The sequence below is a fragment of the Hetaerina americana genome, unplaced genomic scaffold, assembly GCF_022747635.1.
Source record: "Hetaerina americana unplaced genomic scaffold, ioHetAmer1.1.p SCAF_1, whole genome shotgun sequence".
NCBI lineage: Eukaryota > Metazoa > Arthropoda > Insecta > Odonata > Calopterygidae > Hetaerina > Hetaerina americana.
Window position 1 is genome coordinate 41,389,390 of NW_027286069.1, and position 19,617 is coordinate 41,409,006.

At 36.5% G+C, this 19,617-nt stretch overlaps 1 protein-coding gene across 1 annotated transcript; it reads left to right on the forward strand.

The window, feature by feature from the left end:
- Positions 1 to 714: 714 nt before the first annotated feature.
- Pngl (N-glycanase Pngl) lies at positions 715 to 18,551 on the forward strand. The gene is made up of 3 exons (XM_071588738.1): positions 715 to 2,211; positions 2,331 to 2,489; positions 17,259 to 18,551. Exons 1-3 carry the CDS (start codon positions 1,059 to 1,061, stop codon positions 17,435 to 17,437), a joined length of 1,491 nt encoding a protein of 496 aa, XP_071444839.1. The 5' UTR covers positions 715 to 1,058; the 3' UTR covers positions 17,438 to 18,551.
- The last annotated feature ends 1,066 nt before the right edge of the window (positions 18,552 to 19,617 follow it).

Here is a 19,617-nt window from a genome sequence, read left to right on the forward strand (position 1 = left end):
AACGTCCTGCATATAGTATTCATATTTTATTTTCTTTGATACTGATGAAACAAAGCCATGGCATTAAGAAATCCTAAAGGTGACGTTCGGAGGAAATTACAATAAAACTATCTGTATTGAACGCGAAGTATTTAAAGAACGTAATTTCATAAAGGCAGTATATAGTAATTTCCTGAAGGACTTCACCACTCATTGTATATTTTTACAATACTTATTACAAAAGGAATGCCATTTATTTGGTAGGTTGAACTACAACCCACCTAAGGTACTACCATATTTGCTTGGCACCGCCCCGGTATTTTACGGGAAAAATATATTAGGATTGAGGCATTGGATTAGTATTCACCATTGTTATTCATGATCAGTTAAAAATTTATTAAATAAAATAAATCATCCCTGTTATTAAGCACAGAGTATCAAAAAGATTACTCAATGAGACTGGCAAAGCCAATAAAAACCATAACACGCTACAACTCCATCATCAAACGATGGGGTTTCAGCGTCACCTACCTCATTGGGAAGTCTATGAGACGCTGTTAAAAAGGACGGATTATTATAACTTATTTAATAAAGTAAAGGCTGATCATGAATAACTTGGATTCTCCTATAAGTCATCCAAATGATGGCAGGTCTTACGGCTCATCGTGGGACCGAATATTGACGAGAGATCACCATTACATTAAATTAAATCTCCAAGTACTCCAAAATTACATTTCATCAATTATCAACTTGGCTGTCCATCAGCCAAATCACCGCATTGTGCCCCGTTTTTGATTGGCCAATCAAAAAGGGGGAGGGGCTTCGTAGACATTTCAAATACAATTCTTAAACGTTGTGTAAATATATAGATTGTATTTCAAAATATAAAATGTTATGCAAAATGTTCAAAAAGAATATCTTTTTTAATAACAATTTTCATGGTTAAATTCACTGCCGTTGCAATCGCTATATTTTGTTCGGTGTACGCTATTGAAGCCAGTTCAAGTTTCCCAGGAAATGAAAGATTATTAAAAGTGGCGATAAGCATGCTGCGATAGTATTCTGCCAGATTTTCCACGATGAAGTCTTTAATGGAGCGTATATTTTTCTTCTACAAATCCGTTCTTCAATACGAAAATACAGACCTTCAGCAAAAAGCGAGACAGTATGTTCCATTGGAAGAGTTAGAGATAGCTGCCGAAAGGAAATTGAGAAAAATTCAGTTACAGTCCAAATTGAAACAAGAAGTGGAAAGTGTGACAATTCAAGACTTATTGCTAATGGAATTGGTTTCTTGGTACAAAACGTCCTTTTTTTCTTGGGTAGACACACCCAGTTGTATTGGATGCAAAGGGCAAACAGCATTTTATAATTCTACTGTGGACAATGGGTTGGTTGTCGAGCTCTATTCTTGCAAGAAATGTGATGCCTTAACAAAATTTTCTCGCTTCAATGACCCATACAAACTTTTGGAAACTCGCAAAGGCCGCTGTGGAGAATGGGCAATTTGCTTTACTCTACTTTGCCGTTCCTTAGGTTTTGAGGCACGGTTGGTGTACGACTCAACAGACCATCTGTGGACTGAAGTGTATTGTTACTCTGAGAAACCCCGTTGGGTTCATATAGATCCATGTGAGGGAATAGTAGATGCCCCCCTTTTATATGAATGCGGGTGGGGTAAGAAGTTAACTTACATATTTGGTTTCTCAGTTGATGGTGTGCAAGATGTAACTTGGCGATATTCTCGGCTTCCCCCAAAGGAAATTTTACAGCGAAGGAAAGCGTCTGGAATAAGTGAAGAAGAATTGATAGCAGCAATTCTAAATTTAAGGCAGGAAAGATACAAGGATTTTTCGACTCCAAAGAAGAAGTATTTCTTACGCAAGACTGTATCTGAGTTAGTTGAGTTTCTGTGGACACAGGACAAGGAAACCCAAGTTTCGGAAAATGAAAAGATAGGAAGAGTTTCTGGATCACTGGCTTGGCGACTGCAACGAAACGAATTGGGATCTAATCCTGAATGCTTTCAGCCTTACACATGGCAATTATCAGAACTTGAGAGGGATTCCCGTGATTTTACAGTGAAATACTCTTGTGCATCTGATAAATACCTGAAAATTGTAGGAAATAAGAAGATAGAAATTAAAGGCTGGAAAAATGGCCTTTTTGAAAATGAGTCAATTTTTCGCAAGGAGGAGAGCGACTGGAGAATTACGTATTTGGCTAGGGAAGGTAATCTCTTTTCCTGCTATTTAGATGAAGCAGCCTTTTTAACAATAAAACAGGTAAATTTTTACACGTTCTTTTTCCATTAATAGTGTTGCTAATCTCTGTAGCTTTGTCTCTTACAGAAAGTGCAAATGAAGGCAGTATGAAGTTCAAGTTTGATGTATCCCCCTCTGGATTGACAGTTGATACCATATCAATCACTTGCAGATCAGCTGTTTTTGAAAATGGCGATGTGGTTTGTACTCTGTGTGGTGGTGAAGTACGCTCACAGGTCCCCACAGGTAATGGCAGTAACCTGTTTTTTCTTCTATAAGTATATACATGGCAGACCCCAGTTAATTCTAATTGACACCATAAAATGGTTGATTCACGAAGAAAACAAATGTTTAAGATTTAATCTCGCTTTGTTTTTTAGAATTAAATAAGTAAAACTGTTAAGATACAGTAAAATTTTAAATATTATGTATCGTTTCCATAATGGAGATGGGCAAAACAGAAAAACTCGGATGGCATTACATACTTTGCGTATCGCAAACCTCACCATTTCATGCACAAGTGCATGAAATGGTGGGGTTTAGTTGGTAGGACATTCCATGCTCTGGATCTGCAATCTCAGTGACCATTTAATGTAGTATATCATAGATCATTTTATAGTCCTCTCTAGAAACATTAAGTTGATATTCCCTACCTAGAAAATGATTCATGATGGCAGGAATATTTTGTTTCTTTTACATTATAAGTTATTTTTAACACTTAACTTGCATTTGACCCAATTCAACTTTAATTAACTATAAAAAAAACCATGAACACAATAATCAACCCGAAGGTCGGTTTAGTAGGTGATGGTAGAGGTCACCCAGTACTAATCCTGACGGTGTGTGAAATTCACACATCAGAGTAGTGGTGCCAGTTCCTTTTCCTAATTACCTATGATAAGCCATAATTATCATTAGTTGTGTCAATCGGCTATTTGCTAAAAAAAGCAGATGTCAAAGCAGCAATTAAAGAAAAATTAAATTAGTGTCAGTCAAGACATTTGTTGCCACTTTATGCTCATGGATGACGATGATGAGCTGAGTACTATCGAGAAAAAATAGAAATATATCAAAAATGGATATCAGAAGCCGCAAGATTCACATTGGAACCATTAATAGGAAAAGGACGAGGAAATCATGGATGAAGTGATTGGAAATATAGATGGGAGAAGGATATGGAAGAATGTAAACGCAGAGCTAGACAAAAGGAAGTACAAAGAGTAAGGTAATAAATTGAGATGGGCAACAAATAAAGCAAAAGAAGAGTGGTGGAAGATGCTATACGAGGATATGGAAAGTTTGCCGAGGAAAGATGAAATTGGTGCGCTATACAAAAAGATAAGAACACCATCGGGAAGTAAGAAGGAAAGATTTGTGTTAACAGCTAGAGATAAGTCGGATTAGATAATAGTTGAAATAGAAAAGATCCATGAGAAATGGAAGGAATATATAGAAGAACTGTGTGTTAAAGAACTTAGGCCAGCAAGCTTAGACATAGAAAGAGAATATAATGGAGATGAAGATAGCTTAGGTCCAGGCATACTCGACAATGAGCTAGATAGGGCACTACAGGAGATGAAATCAAATAAGGCTGTATGGTTAGACAACATTCCTGTGGAACTAACAAAAGGATTAGGAAAATGTGGTAGGAAGAGACTATATGGTCTGATTCGTAGCATCTATGTGAAAGTAATCTGGTCGGAAGACTTAGTGAGATTAGAGTTAGTTCCTATTCCAAAAAAGGTAAAAGCTATATCATTTGAAGACTAGAGAACTATACATTTAATTTACAACACAGCTAAAGTTGTTCTCAGGATCATCAACAAAAGGATAGAGAGTAAGGCATATGATTACTTAGGGGATGATCAGTTTAGGTCCAGGAAGGGAAGCAGCATGCATGATGCCATGGCAGTAATGAGATCACTAATCAAGAGGAATACAGAATACAATCACGACGTACTTGCCTGTTTCGTAGAATTCAAAAAAACGTTTGATTGAGTAAATTGCATAAAATAGGAATAGATTGGAGGGAAAGGAGGCTAATCCGCAACCTGTACGTGTCTCAGACTGCTCAGGTGCAGGTGGGGAACGGGGAGTCCGGATGGGCAATGTTAGGAAGAGGTGTAAGGCAGGGTGTCCCGTTATCACCGTTGCTGTTCAACCTGTATGTAGAGGAAATGATTAAAGATGCATGGGAAGAAATGGAGGCAGAAATGAAAGTCCGTGGGGAATTCGTAAAATCAGTTAGGTTTGCTGTTGACCAAGGTTTAGTTTGTCAGTCAGCCAAGTGGTTGCAAGCATTGTTGAGTGAATTGGAAATTCAGTGTGACAGGTATGGGATGAGAATCAATATTAATCAAATAAAGGTTATGCGATTTTCCAGAAAGAATAAGGCAAAGCTAAACATTGAAAAAGGAGGGTGAAAACTAGAGCAGGTAGAACAGTTTACGTATCTTTGAAGTGTTTTGGACCAACACGGTCAAAGCAGCAGAGCGTAAGGAGAAGAATTGTGCTAGGAAAAGAGGCATTCGCAAGGAGGAGGGAATTGACAGGGGCGTTGAGTAAGGATATTAAGAAAAGACCTGTGAAAACCTTGATACAGAGCATAGTTATGTACAGCGTGGAAACGTGGTCAATGAAGCAGTAGGATAGACGTAGATTGGAGGCTTTAAAAATGTGGGTGTGGAGAAAAATGCTCTATCCATTTTTTCCTGCCTCTTTTTGATTTCTCCACACAATCCTCTCTTCTCCCACACAATACCTATCACTTTTTCGTTTCTTTTCCTTTCAGTCCACTTCACCTTTTCCATCCATCTTTACACCCACATTTGAAAGCCTCCAATCTATTGAAATGAAAGAAATAACTTGGTAATAACACGTCTTTATTTTAAACACAACTAGGTTTTGAAGAAGAATAAGGTTCCCTGAATTTCCTCGAGCTATCCATTTCTAAAGGCTAAGATAGGTTTCTCTATTTATTAGAGTAACCCATCTTATTCTCTCTCTACTCTATTTTTGAGAAAGAAATGTATTCAGACCAAGCAATAAATGCTACTTCAAGGCATTGCTTCGCCCAAAAGCTTTCAGCATTTCATGCAACAATTCATCCATCAACTTCTATTCCTATATCAGATTCAAATATAAATAAGCAACTAAGTGAGTAACAGATCGTTGCACTTTTCCACTTGATAATAATATCAAGTGGAAAAGTGATACAATCAGTTATTCATTATGTTCGTCTTCCACCACATCATGCCTAAAGCTACTCAATTTGTTGAGGAATTAAGCCTAATTAAAATGATAGCAGTTAACAATGGCTATCCAGATAAACTAATAAATAAACTTGGCTAGAAGAAAATTGCCAAAATAGCCGTAGGCAACATTTACAGCCCTGAATATATGAAAGATCCCACTGCCAAGTGGCGATGAATTCTTTATTTAGGGAATATTTCTCACTAAGTACCAAAATTTAATGAGTTACGAAAAGGAAAAATTAAATTACCATTAAAAATAACAGATGGGAGAAAAAGAAAAGGGAAGTGCAGCAGGCTGTACTTGCCATTTCTTTCTCTCTCATCTAGATTCAACATTTTAACCCTCTGTTTGCCCTTCCACCCTATCCCTTCCAACCTTTCCTGAAGATATTTATGTAAAGTTTTCTTCTGTAGGAACGACGTGATGATGATGTCCAACATCGAAACCTAGGTCGTGTTTTAAATAAAGTGTGTGTGGAATTACAAAGTTACTTCTTTCATTTCAATATGTTGTGTAAATTCCATAAAGTTATGCCTGAGATGGCAAAATCCCCGATATATGCATATTATTCTGCTTCAATGGCCATGTTTCTGCACAGTACAAACTATGATATACAAAAAGGTTCTGACATCTTTTCTTAACATCCTTCCTTAACATCCTTCCTTCAAGTTCTGGTCATCAACGCCTATATTCTGCAATATTATATTTCTATATTCTACCCTCTATATTCTATTTCTTCTTTCAAATGCCTCTTTTAAATCCACAACACAGACATATGTGTTATATTTCTGATGTTTCCTTCTTCCTGATTGTATTCTTATGTTCCTCTATATTAGTGACCTCATTACTGCAGTGGTATCATGCTTGCCTCTCCCCTTCCTGAACCCAAACTAATCATCCCCTAAGTAATCATTTGCCTTACTCTATCCACTTTTTGATGATCCTGAGAACCACTTGAGTTGCGTGCAAAATCAAACTTATTGTTCTGTAGCCCTCACATATTGCTGCCTTTCCCTTTTTTGGAATAGGAACTAACATTAATTTGACAAAGTTTTCCGGCCAACTTCCTCTCATAAATCTTATGAATTAGTCTATAAAAACTCCTCCTCCTCCACTTTCTTCAACTTAAGTAGTTCTGTGAGTGTTGTTTACCCCCACATCCATATTTGATTTCAATTCCTTAAATGACCTTTCTATCTTGCCACTGAATAAACCTATACCTAAGCTTCCTCATCTACGTTATATTCTTTATGTCTAGTCTTGCTGGTATAATTTCTTTACTCTACAGTCCCTCTATATATTCCTTCCATTTCTTTTGGATGTTTTCGGGTGAAACTAATATTTTTCCTGACTTACCTTTGATTGTTTGCAGCAAGTTTTCCTTCTAGCTCCCTGACAGGGCTTAATCTTGCTGTGAAGCTCATTAATTTCACCCTTTCTCTGTAGACATTCGAATTACCACATTGTATTTTCCACCCACTTCTCTGACTCTATTTGTTACCCGCCTCAGTTTATTATTAGCTCTTTTTACTTTTTCTTACCTAACTCAATGTTTATATAGTTCCATTTCCTTTTCTCATCTATGTTTCTAATAGTCTCACCCATATCCATGGTTCTCTTGTCCTTTTCCTATATACAGTGCCTATCAGTTCTTTTGCAGCCCTCAGTATACCTTCTTTCATATGTTCCTACTTTTCCTCTACCGTACCCAGCTTTCTTTCGTCACTCATCATTTTCATTACTGCCTGCTGGTACTACTGCTTTTTTGACTTGATTAGTACTTCTATGTTCCATTTTTTAAACCAACTTGCTTGTTTGATCTTTTTTAAATCACATGCTTCACTTCATAATTACTGAATTGTCCTCTGAGTCTGCATCAGTTGCAGGGATACTGGAAATTGGTCATGCATTTCCTTTGTCTTTGCCTGACAAAAATGTTGTCCAACTGATACCCTCCTCAATCCCCCAGCATTTTCCATTTGTGCCTACGTCTTTTGTGTTGGCCAAACCAAGTGTTGGTGTTGATTAACCTCTGTCTATGGTAGAACTCAATTGCTTCTACCCTTGATCATTCTTTCTTTCCTAAAATGTAGTCCCCTACTTCACTACCCTCTCATCCTTTGTCTATCATCGCATTCCATTCCCACAATGCTATCAAATGTTTCCCTCCAGGAACATCGGCAAATATGTCTTCTAACTGATCATATACCCTATCGACTTCTTCCTCTCTATGATTGCTTGGTGATATGTACGAGGAGTGTCCCAAAAGTAAGGTGACTTTTGAAATTTTGTGGGCAACATACAGGTACCTGTACATTTGTTTTTCAATTGTTTTGTTGTGTTTGTACACATGTCCCAAACATTTGTTTACAGTTTCAACAACATAACATATTTAGTTTGTAAATGACAGGTACAAGTGTTAGATGTATTTTGGTGTGCTCGGTGATTTTTTGCTACAAAAAAATTGGTCAAAGAATTTGCATTAAATTTCGAGTAAAAAAAATAGAATTAAGTGCTCCAAACACTTGGCATTTTGACAGCGGCATACAGTGAGTCTACTCTGAGTAAAAAGATGTTAATAAGTGGTACAAGCTCTACTATGACGGATGAGAAGATGCTAATGACAAACCTCGCTCTGGACGACACAGCTCATCACAACAGGTCAAAATGTTGAATCAGTGGAGAAAATTGTTTTGAAAAATCTTCAAATCACTATTAGAGAAGTTGCTGTGGATTTTGGCATATCGGTTGGCTTGTTCCATGCAATTTTTTTTGGATGTTTTGGGCAGTAGATGTGTGTCAGCAAAATGTGTTCCAAAGCTGCTTAATTTTGACCATAAGAACCATCACATGAGCATTGCTCAGGAGCTGTTGAATAATGCCAATCATGATCCTGATTTGCTCAAAAGGATCATAAGTGGTGACGAATATTGGGCTTATGGTTATGACTTCAAAACCAAAGCCCAATTGTCCCAATGAAAGAACCAAGACCAAGAAACGATCACCAGCACGCCAAGTTCAATCAAATGTCAAAGTTTTGCTCACTGTTTTCTTCTATTACCATGGCTTAGTACATCAGGAGTTCTTACCACAAGGTCGTATGGTCAATAAGGAGTATTAATTACCTTTAAGTTATGCGCCGTTTGCTAGAAGCAATATGAAAAAAATGTCGGGAATTGTGGAAAAACAATTCATGGCTTTTGCATCATGATAATGTGCCTGCTTGCTCATTGTTGCTTGCGAGAGATTTTTTGGCCAAAAACAACACCACAATCATGCCTCAGCCACCATATTCACCGTATTTGGCCCCCTGCAATTTTTTATGTTCCCAAAACTGAAGAGCCATTAAGGATGGAGATTTGCAACGATTGAGGAGATGAAGACTGCATTGCTGGAAGAGCTCAAGGCTATACCAAAAAATGCTTATCAGAATTGCTTTGGGGATTGGAAAAAGCATTGGCAATAGTGTATTATATCTAAGAGGGATTATATTGAAGGGGCCTACTTGGAAATTGAAGAATAAATTAATATTTTTTCATAAAAATATAAAGTCACCTTGCCTTTTGAACACACCTCATATACCTGAACAATAACCAAGTTTATTGGTTCCAATTTTACTTTAGATTGGCTGTCCTTAGTGCCAGGACTCAATTTTATTATGTTTGCCTTCAAAATCTTCAGGTTACCTCCTGTTACCTTCCTCAATAGTGTTTTTAATGTCACACCATAACTCAATGGCCGCCCCACTGGGGTCAGACACCTTTGCAGCTGCCTCACTTTTGAACAGATGCTGTGTGGACTACCTCTCATCTGGCTTCTACCCTTCAACCTATCTGATATGAGTGACCCTGCCAAGAGCAAATATCATTTCTCATGCCGGGACAGCTCTAGGGGTCATCATAATGCACAATAGTGATTCCACCATTTCTAGGTGTTAGTCCATGAGGAGGGATATATAAACATTTTTTTCCCAAAAAATGTTCTCAAAAGTGAAAATAAGGTCAATCAAAAGATTCTGATTGGAAAGGAAACTAAGGCACTGAAAATAAGGTTGCAGTTTGGGTTTTTGAATACTTAAGTGGCATAAAGCTTAATGTTTCAGTTACAAGCCATGAAGGGGTCCTTGTAACTCATTCCCACATGAAGCTTCAACCCCAGGCATGACTGTAAATTCTAAATGGAAAACTATTCCTGTAGGTAAACAATCCTTTGCTGCTGGATACATTAGTGTAAGTGGGCTATCAGAGAGATGACAACATTATCATGTAAGGAATAGTCAGAACTTCCGTGGACATTCAAGATTAAACCAAAAAGAACTTGCTGAGCTCACCCACACGAACACACTTCATTAAAACTGGCAAACTAAAACGCCTAAATGATACACTAAATAGTTAAAAAATGCCAACTCTAGCTCTCCAAGAAACAAGATACCCAGATAAGAATGCAATAGGTTAGGAGGTTACAGAATTTATAAAAGCAAATCGGCCATCAGGAACTCCATAAACACCATAATGATAGGTAAGGTATTTTTAATGGTACATAAAAACAGACTTCGCATCACCATCAGAACAGATCTAATTTCTCTCCATTAGATCAAGTAATATGAGGGACACTATCATTAATACTCGTGCATCAATAAACCAAGATAAAAGAACCAATTCAGAAAAAGGATAATTCTGGGAATTATTGGAAACTGAGGTATGAAAAATACCTCAAACTGATGTTAAAATTTGCACAATGCACAAATTGGAAAGGAAAAAAATTCATAACAATAGCAGATGACTACCCAGCACATACAAGAATGGGGAAAGACTTATTTTCTGTTAGCAATATTGACTAATGTTGACATTTTTAGAAAACTGCCTTGGAAAAAGAAAAAGTGGAGTTCTCCAAATACAAGACAAGGTGTACACTACGTAAGAATAACTAAAGAAAGTAACAGAAATTATGGACATCAGGTTGAGGACACTCAGGCCATTACCTCAGGGAAATTAAGAGAATATTTCAAAGGAACAACTGAAACATGAGAATTGACACAAAACTTCTGATACAAAATCAAAAAGGGCTCACCTAGAAAATGAATGGTCAGAAAATGGAAACCTGGGCTTAACAGATGCCAGAGTCATGCTGGAAATATTACTAGAAATAGCGGAAACAAATATGGTTGAAGGTCTCATGCGAGAAGTTAGAATATATAGAAATCAGACACTAATTGGAGAGATACATGGATAAATCAAGAGGGATGATAAATTTAGATATGTAGGAGAGTATTTGGCCTAACAGATTAGGCAACAAAAAAAGAATGAATATAAAACTGTAACTGGCTTACAAAAGTACACAAAATCACTACAACAAAAGAGAAATACTCATCCAAGCCTAAATCTGATATTACAAACCATTCATTTAGTCCAAATATTCAAATGGATCAGAATGAGTGATAAAGAAGAAAGAAGGACGCCTAGAGAGGAAAGGAATGAAAATCTTTGAGCCATTTGCAGAAAATATTTGGAATAAGATAAAATAATGATCTCTATGGAAATGCATACAAAATTACAGATACTATCATAAAAAGGGGATTGATATTCTATCGACAACTAATTTAATTAGATGAAAATAGGTTAACTAAACCAATGTATAACTACATTTCAAAATTAAAAGTGGTAGACAGAACAAAATTTCCTTATGACCAACCAGAATGATGATGGTGAGGACTGAAGAGCAAAGATAAACAGTAGGGGAGAAAAGAGGAAGTTCTGGGAAGAAACCAACAGTCTTTGAGTTCCGTGGGGTCCATCATTGGCCAAATAAAGAGATATACTGGGTGCATTCCGAAAGTAATACAATTGAATTTCCCTCGCCACTCCTATGGGTTGGAGTGGGATCAAACCACTTGGAGTAGGTGGGGGGGCGCTAAGCTTTTCTGCAAAACTGGCCCCAGTGCTCTCCAAGCTGTGGAAACCACAGGATGTCAGTTATTGTAAACCTTTGCACGCCGACCGTGACACAAAAAAAATGTAATGGGCAATCGAGCAACATTACGCAATTAAGTTTTGTGTCCTACTCACAAGTTTTGAGGTGGTTAAAGGCCTTTATGGAGGGCCGGGAAGAGGTTCATGACGACCAATGCTCTGGGTGGTTGTCAACCAGCAAAACCGACAACAATGTGGCTCGTGTTCGACAATTGTTGGACTCTGACCGTTGATTGAGTATCAATATGGTTGCCAATGAGCTGAACTTGTCGTCTACTGTTGTGTTTCGAATTGTTACTGAAGATTTAGCGGTGAGGAAAGTGTGCACCAAACCCCTGCCCAAGGTGTTTTCAGACCACCAAATGACCAACTGAGCAGAAATTTTAAGTGAAGTTTTGCAACATTTTGAAAATGAACCTGATTATTTGGATAATGCCATCACTAGCGATGAAACCGGGGTTTTTTAATACGACTCAGAAAAAACAAGCCTAAACTCTGAGTGCCACACTGACTATTCCCCCAAGCCCAAAAAGGAAAGAATGAGTAAATCAAAAGTGAAAACAATGCTCATTGTCTTTTTTGACAGTAAATGAGTGGTCTGTAAGGAGTTTGTTCCTCTAGGACAGACAGTTAATACTGCCTACTACGTGGATGTGTTGGAAAGAATCCCGAAAAGGGTCATCAGGATGAGAAAAGACATCCCTGTTACCTGGAAACTCCATCACGACAACGGGCTTTGCTACAATGTGCTACGAGTCCGTGAGTTTCTGGCCAAACACCAGGTGCTAATGCTGCCCCACCCCCCTATAGTCCTGACATTGCCCCAGCAGACTTCTTTTTGTTCCCTCAGATTAAGGCAGCCCTGAAATGAACCCGTTTTTTGCCCATAGAACAGATCCAATCAGCCATGACGAAGACCTTGCGAGAGGTCCCTGAAGATGCCTTCCAGGGCACATACTGGTATGGCAGAGTTGCTGAAAAAAATGTGTAGAGGCCCAAGGACAGTACTTAGAAGAATTTTAAGTGTTTGCGCAAATATGTCAAATGTTTTAAATAATTGCATTACTTTCGGAATGCACCCTGGAAATATGCACACCCGTGTGAGTGTGTACATTCTTGGTGTTTCTAAATGGAGATTATCTGTTCAATATTACTAAATACTGGCTTTGAAAACAAAGTAGACTAACATTTGCACTTTCATATTTAATGACCACAAAAAATAAGGCTATAATTATTATTTTAATTCCAAATACTGTTGAATATAACTTACTGCTAACATTAATTTTAGCTGTAGTCTTCTTGGTTAGGGTATTATTTTTGAACCATGGAATTCTACACAAATGCACAGTGGAATCATAATAAGCATCTCTCATTGAATAATGAGTAAAACTATTTTGCCAAAAAATGACTAGCTTAACGAGCATCATTTTGCATGAGTAATGCGAAGAAACGAATTCCCAGAATGATTGCATTCCTGCAACTTCAGTTTGTTCTTAGCACTTGTTCTGCTAGCATCTTAGTTTTGCTAGGGATCACCCATTTTTCTTTTGGTGTTAAAAAATATTATTTGGAATGTTTTGTGCATCGGTTTAAAAATGTTCACGAAGAAAAATCTGCAAGAAGACAGCCATAAAAGAATAAAAATAACAATAGAAATTAAAAGTCAAATCATTAAAGAGTAAGAGACAAGGTGTGAGCGTGGCTGATAAAGAAGATAGGTACTTCAAAGGGAGTGACAAGAATATCTACGCTACAGTTCCATATTCCCAATGGTGTTGAAAGATTGCTTCTCATATGTGTAAATGAAAAGCAATTGTAATGTGACACTATTAATGATAATTTTATAGGGATCGGCATGGTGCAGTGGCTAACGTACTGGCTTCCCACTCAAAGGGCCCGGGTTTGAATACTGGCAGTGGCAGCAATTTTTCGGTGGTATCCTAATCCATACTTGAGGTGCTTTGTGGAGGGCACTTTGAGAGAGCACGCTTTCCAACACATGGGACATTAAGCTGTGAACCTCTGCGGGTGCCTTTTTTTAAGCATAGGCTAATGCCTACGCCAGGTTTCTCTCTACCCTTGATCCTTTCTTGTCCATTTCTAATGGTGCAAATGACCTCAGCTGTCAGTCACCTCCCCTAAAACTACTACTACTACGATAATTTCATTAATGAGAAGGTGAAAATTATTTTTGCTGACCTCATTAAGGAGATGCCATGATAATCAATGGTCAAATAAGTATTTAAGGGGAGCCGTGCGTGGTTCGACAGGTTAAGAGTGGAACCAGAGTAAACGGCCTTGTGCGGCATGGTAAAGCAGCAAGCTCAGACTCTAAGGCAGCTGAGAGCTTCATTGGTGATTTTTAATTGTGACAAGATGGGTCTATTCTGGAAGAAGATGCCAAAGCTAACCTATATGTGTACACGTAACAGAAGAGAATACATTGCATGACCCCAAACCAATTAAAAGCTATCTAACACTGCTTTTCTGCCAATGCAATCGGTAATCTGAAAATTAAACCCCTGCTTGTTTGCTATTCAGAAATCCATGAGCTTTCTAGAGGTGTTAAGCCCTAAATAGCAGGCTTAATGTGATGTGGAGGTCATGGGAAACTGTTGCATCATATTATGCATAGGAAGCATCATCCTAAGAAGGCAGTGGCTATACATGCTAGAAATTCATTTAATGATGCTGTGTTGCATTTTCACCAAATTTTGAAGCAAAAACAAATGTCTCTTGACAGCTTTCTATTAAAAAACTTAGGAATGTATCATAAATAATAAACTAGTTAGTTAGATTCTTTGTTGTTTTTATAAATCCAGTTCATATTCCAGGTTGTTTTATTCAATGATAGAAGAAAAGATGATCCACAATGTATAAATGTACTCCTAATGCCTGATTAACATGATTCAAAATATCTGTAAACCCCATACAATGTGTAACAGGAACTTATTCTTAAGCTTTCTATATGTTCTTCCCACCTAATTACATCCAAAATGCCTATTCTTTCCCTCCCTATACCTTGTTTCCCAACATTTTACCCTCTATTACTGCCTTCAGGATTCCATTGCCTCTCAGTATCTCCTGCATACACTTGTCCTGCCCTTGAATCTTACAACTCCCATGTACAGAGCTTCTTTGTTTGTTTTCCTTTCTTCCTACTTACTTTTTCCATTCTACTCCATACCTATATCAAAGGACTCCAATCTTTTCTTATTCTATGAGCTTAATGATCAAGCTTTCAAGACATGCAAAACCACCCTCCATATCAAAGTTTTCATTGTTCTTTTCTTTATATCTTTACTTTGCCTGCCACCAACTCTTGCCTCTTTGTAAAAGTTTCTCTACCTCACGCAATTCTTTCAATATTCTAACTACTTTGTCTACCTTGTAAATACTTCTGAAATAGGTGAACTGTTCTAGTTTATGTCCTCAGCTTTGATGTTTATCTTAACCTCATATTTCTTGAGAAACACATTCCTTTCATTTTCTTGCAATTAATTCTCTACCATGACATAGCACACTGATTCTGCAATGATTGTAACCCTTTGGCTGACTGGCAAATGCTTCATCATTCCTAAACCTGAGTAATCATTTTTTGTCTAGCATTTAACCACTTCCTTAAACCTTGTCATTATCATATAGCTCTCAGATGTATTCCTTCCAACTGATTTCAAATGATATACACTTAACTATATATTAACAAGAAATGAAATGTACCGCTATGTATTTAAAATTAAATATTTTTAATGAGCGTATCAGTGAAACATTGTGAAAATGGTCATTTTGCTGCATCAAAGCCCACAGGTTAACATTTACTTGTTGCAAACATGATCAGTGTTTTGGAACCCCAGGGCTGCACCATCAGGATAACCCACAGCTATAGGCTCTAATTAAAAAAAATGTTTCGTTACACTCACAGATTGATAATAATATGGAAGAGTGGCTCTGTGTAAGGTGATATATATTTTACTGGGAAACTTTCTTACAACTCAACAATTATTGAACTGGTGAAGTACCTCACTGCTTTTTTCCCTGTACATGTGTTTAAGTGTATTTTATTTTGGTTATTTAGCCCTGTAAAATGGGGAAAGTAAAAACGCATCTCCCATCTTCCCACCTGCAGTTTGGTCATTTTGTAATATGATTTCAAGTATGAGTAAGTTAACTTTTGTATGTGTTGAGCCCCAAATTAGAAGTGATGAGTGGGACAGTCCTGTATCAATCCCAATAAAATTACTTTTAATCCTAGCATTTTTTGGATGTTTACAGCTTATTGCTTAACGCTTCAGCTACTATTATCATGCTATTCTTTGAGAGACTGTGTAATTGGTTGGTATAAATATCATTTGTTTTTTTCCATTTAAGGGAGATCTGGCTGGACACACACTGATCTCACATTTTTTTACCCTTGTCCAATAAGACACTCATGTTATATTAAACTGCTCTTCAGTTCCTCATATATTCTACCTCCCTTCATTCCTTCCTGCATGCTCATCCTTATTGCTACCCCCTCTTCCATTGCCTGACATTCTCCCCTCTATCAAAGTCTTCAACATTCCATCTCCTATTAATGCTATATCCATTTTCATCCTCAAGACTTCTTCCAATAATCTTCTCTCCTCCCACACCATGCCTAGTACTTCTACGGTTGTTTCCCTTACCATCCTTCTCTACACCCAAATTTCAAAAGCCTCCAGTCTATGGCTATCATCTTGCTTTACTTGCCATGTACACTGTTAATTCCAGCTGTAGTGGTATGAAGTCTGAAGGATGTTAGCCATACATGAGGAATTTACTTCTTTTTAAATTTTTTTGCATTAAATACTTACATTTGTGGACTAATGTTTCAAGTGAAACCTATTCACAAGCAGAAGTTTGGGAAAATGAACAATGTTTTACTTGTCCATATTTTAAGGGTTTGTAATTTTCCACAGCTGTGTGTGTAACTCATACCTGATGATGCTGTAAGTCAGTGAAACACATGGGACTGTGAAATAAAATCTGTGGAAAACTACAAATTCTCTTAACATGGGCATTAAACAACTCCACTTTGTGGAAGCGATTCATTTCAGAAAATAAATACAGGCCTGATGATGACTTTGTAAGTCGAAACCTGGGTCGTGCTTAGTAAAAAAGATATGTGGAATAACCGAGTATTTATTTTCTGAAACTCCACAAAGGGAAGCATGGAAGTGTCAAGTATATATTGTTTTACTTATCTATTCTGGAAAAGTGCTGCACATTAGCTTTTGATTTTTCATGAATGAATATAAATGTTGGGGATTTCTCAAACATTGTTTAAAAGAAACTTTGTCAAAATTCTATAAGTTTTTGCATTAATCCCCATCTGTAATAGTGGAAGCCATAAAAATAACTGGGAGTCTTTTCTATTTGGCCATGCTGCAAAAATTTATGGAACAGCTTGGTTGTGTTTGCATAAGGAATTTTCCTTCATGAGCACTACAGGAAATGCCAAGTTGTGACATTTTCCATTTGCAATTATGTGCACTAGGTACATATCAGGAGGTAGCCAGATTGAATAATTATGTACTTTCTGTATGATTATTTTTTCATTTATTTTCAAATTTGAATGCTGCACTTCGAAGAGCTTTTCTTTCATGCGTGCATTTTTTTGTTAATCCTTTTTTTCATTGATAATTGTGCTGACCAAGGCATACATTTTAAACATTTTAAGACTGCATCTCTCTAATTTTATCTTATATTCAAAATTGCCTGGTAGTTATTCGGTTCCCATTGTTACCAGCAATTAATTGTGGCTACTTTTCAGGTGAAAATGTTCGGACATTCACGACTACTGATTTGAAAGGACTTCAGGCATTTACTATAGAAATGAAAGTTTCAGGAGGCACAGGGCCCCAAGCATGGCAGCATGCTCAGCTTTTTCGGCAGCCCATGACAGAATATGAACAATATCCATTAGAAATTAATGTTAAGCTGAAAGAGTAGAGGACATCAGAGGCTCAGTTGAGTGTGATGTTCCTTAGATGATATCAATGTTAATTTTCCATATTCATTGGGATTCCACCTTGGTGTATATTTTATTGTAACTATTTTTTTTGTTAAAAATAGAAATTGTACTTTTGTTGACATATATTGTTCATGAAAGAGTTTGCTATTCATTTGAATTTCAAAGTTGTGCATGTCATCCCTCACCTCCCCATGGATTGTATTTCTACCATTATAATTGCATTGGTTGATACTTTGCAGAAACAGAGGGTAAACAGTTTCATTATTTTACACAATCAAACCCACTAAAGAAAATGAATGTATTTTCTAAGTAGGCAGCAATGAATTCCGCTCTAATTTTGTCTCCTTAAAGATGGGATTTCACTAAGTCAAGGCTTGTGCAATCAACATTATGGATCATTAGTTAGATATAAAGTATGTCAAAATCTGATAATTCCCAATGAATCGCTTCTAATTTCCACATTTTTCAAATATTGAATGTAAATTAGCTTCAGCCTGTATCCTTCTTATCTCACGAAGGTATTCCATGTAATAATTGTCCCAATTAATACTCGAGGAGAATAAACACAAAGTATCATCCTTTGAAATTTGTAATTAACAATTTGGGTGGTCCATTTGTTTTTCACACAAAATTTTAGTCCTGTGAAAGGCTGTGCGCAAACTTGTTTATACTCTCTCCAATGCATCTTTACTCAGAAAATTAAAATATGCCTTTTCATTGATCAAATGTTTATTTCATTTGCATTTTACATTGCCTCATTCCATATGTACAAAATTTTAATTTATTTGACATCAAATATCCAGGTAATGCATCAACTAACCTTGAAATAATATAATTAATAACCCAAACCCGTATATGCGATAACAGTCTTATTTAATTTTGAGCTCTGCACTCAACCCTCCAATCTGTTTTCAGGCAAAGCAAATTGAACTCGCACTGAAACTATCTAGCAAAAACATACCTGATATCACAGCCAGTTACGCCATTTGGTTCAGCATTATCTGCTTGTTTCTAAGTCTTGCAAGTTGAACTGTATGATAACAGTTTTCTATCATTTATAAAATCCTTAATAATAAGGTAAAGATTGTCTAATTATAGAGTGTTTTCATGTACTGAAATATACAATTTCTTCATTACTGCATTCATTTTATACTTTTATTTCTTTGTTCCTATAGCATTTACCTTAATATTCCACACAAAATGCTATAATTGATAGTAGGTTGATGTCTACATCGTATTTGGTGTGTATTTTTATTGCTATAACATGGTAATTTTTTAGGTACGACTTAAGAATATTTTTCAGTATTTAGGAGATAAGTTGTGATTATTGCAAATAGTTATAGCTATGCTGTTATAATTGCATTTTCTTCTAACTGCATACGTTATATTTTATAAAATTGTGTAACTAGCTAAGTTTTACTCCATAAAGCCTCATTTTCTGACAATTTTCAAATGCTTTCAAGAAGTGTATGCATTTTGCAAATAAAAATGTTAGGATTACTTGGCGATTTTGTGTCTTTGAAACACTATTTGTGAAGTAAACTTTTCCACAAGATATATTTCTTGTATAACTGACACTGCTACTTTGATATTGCATTATTCTGACATTTAATTAGAAGTGATTACAAAAATACACTTCTCTAAATAGTCTAGTGACACCTCTTGGTCAATTAAATACATTTAACTACAAGGCTACTTAGTAAATACTGGACCAATTTTGAGAATTAATAGAAAAACTAAATGCATTGACTAAAATGCCATTCACCAATCATCATCAGTGACTTTCATTCCACTGTAAAAATTACCACAAATATTGAAGTATTCCACATTGGTTTATTAGTGCACTTTATATTACTATAGAATAAAAACTATGCTGTCATTTGTCGACATTTGTTGAGTGCTCTGCGCACAGCATAACATATCCTACTAAACCAATATTATGGCAAGGATGAAGATAACATCTGGTAGAGATGTATCAAAACAGCATTTGGCATAATTAACTAAATTGGAGACTTAATTTACATAATTCTTATTTTGATACCACTATAATAAAAATTCTTTATGCGAGCGAAAAATATAAAGATAATGTGTAGAAGACTTTCTGCAATGCTTTCAGATTATAAAAAAATTACCCATAACAATTAGTCTAAAATGAAGG

Excerpts from the sequence above, each read along its gene's own strand:
- Pngl (XM_071588738.1), top strand. The coding sequence starts at position 1,059 with ATGAAGTCTTTAATGGAGCGTATATTTTTCTTCTACAAATCCGTTCTT. Across the intron at positions 2,212-2,330 it reads TACGTATTTGGCTAGGGAAG|AAAGTGCAAATGAAGGCAGT; the intron begins GTAATCTCTTTT and ends TGTCTCTTACAG. Across the intron at positions 2,490-17,258 it reads ACGCTCACAGGTCCCCACAG|GTGAAAATGTTCGGACATTC; the intron begins GTAATGGCAGTA and ends GCTACTTTTCAG.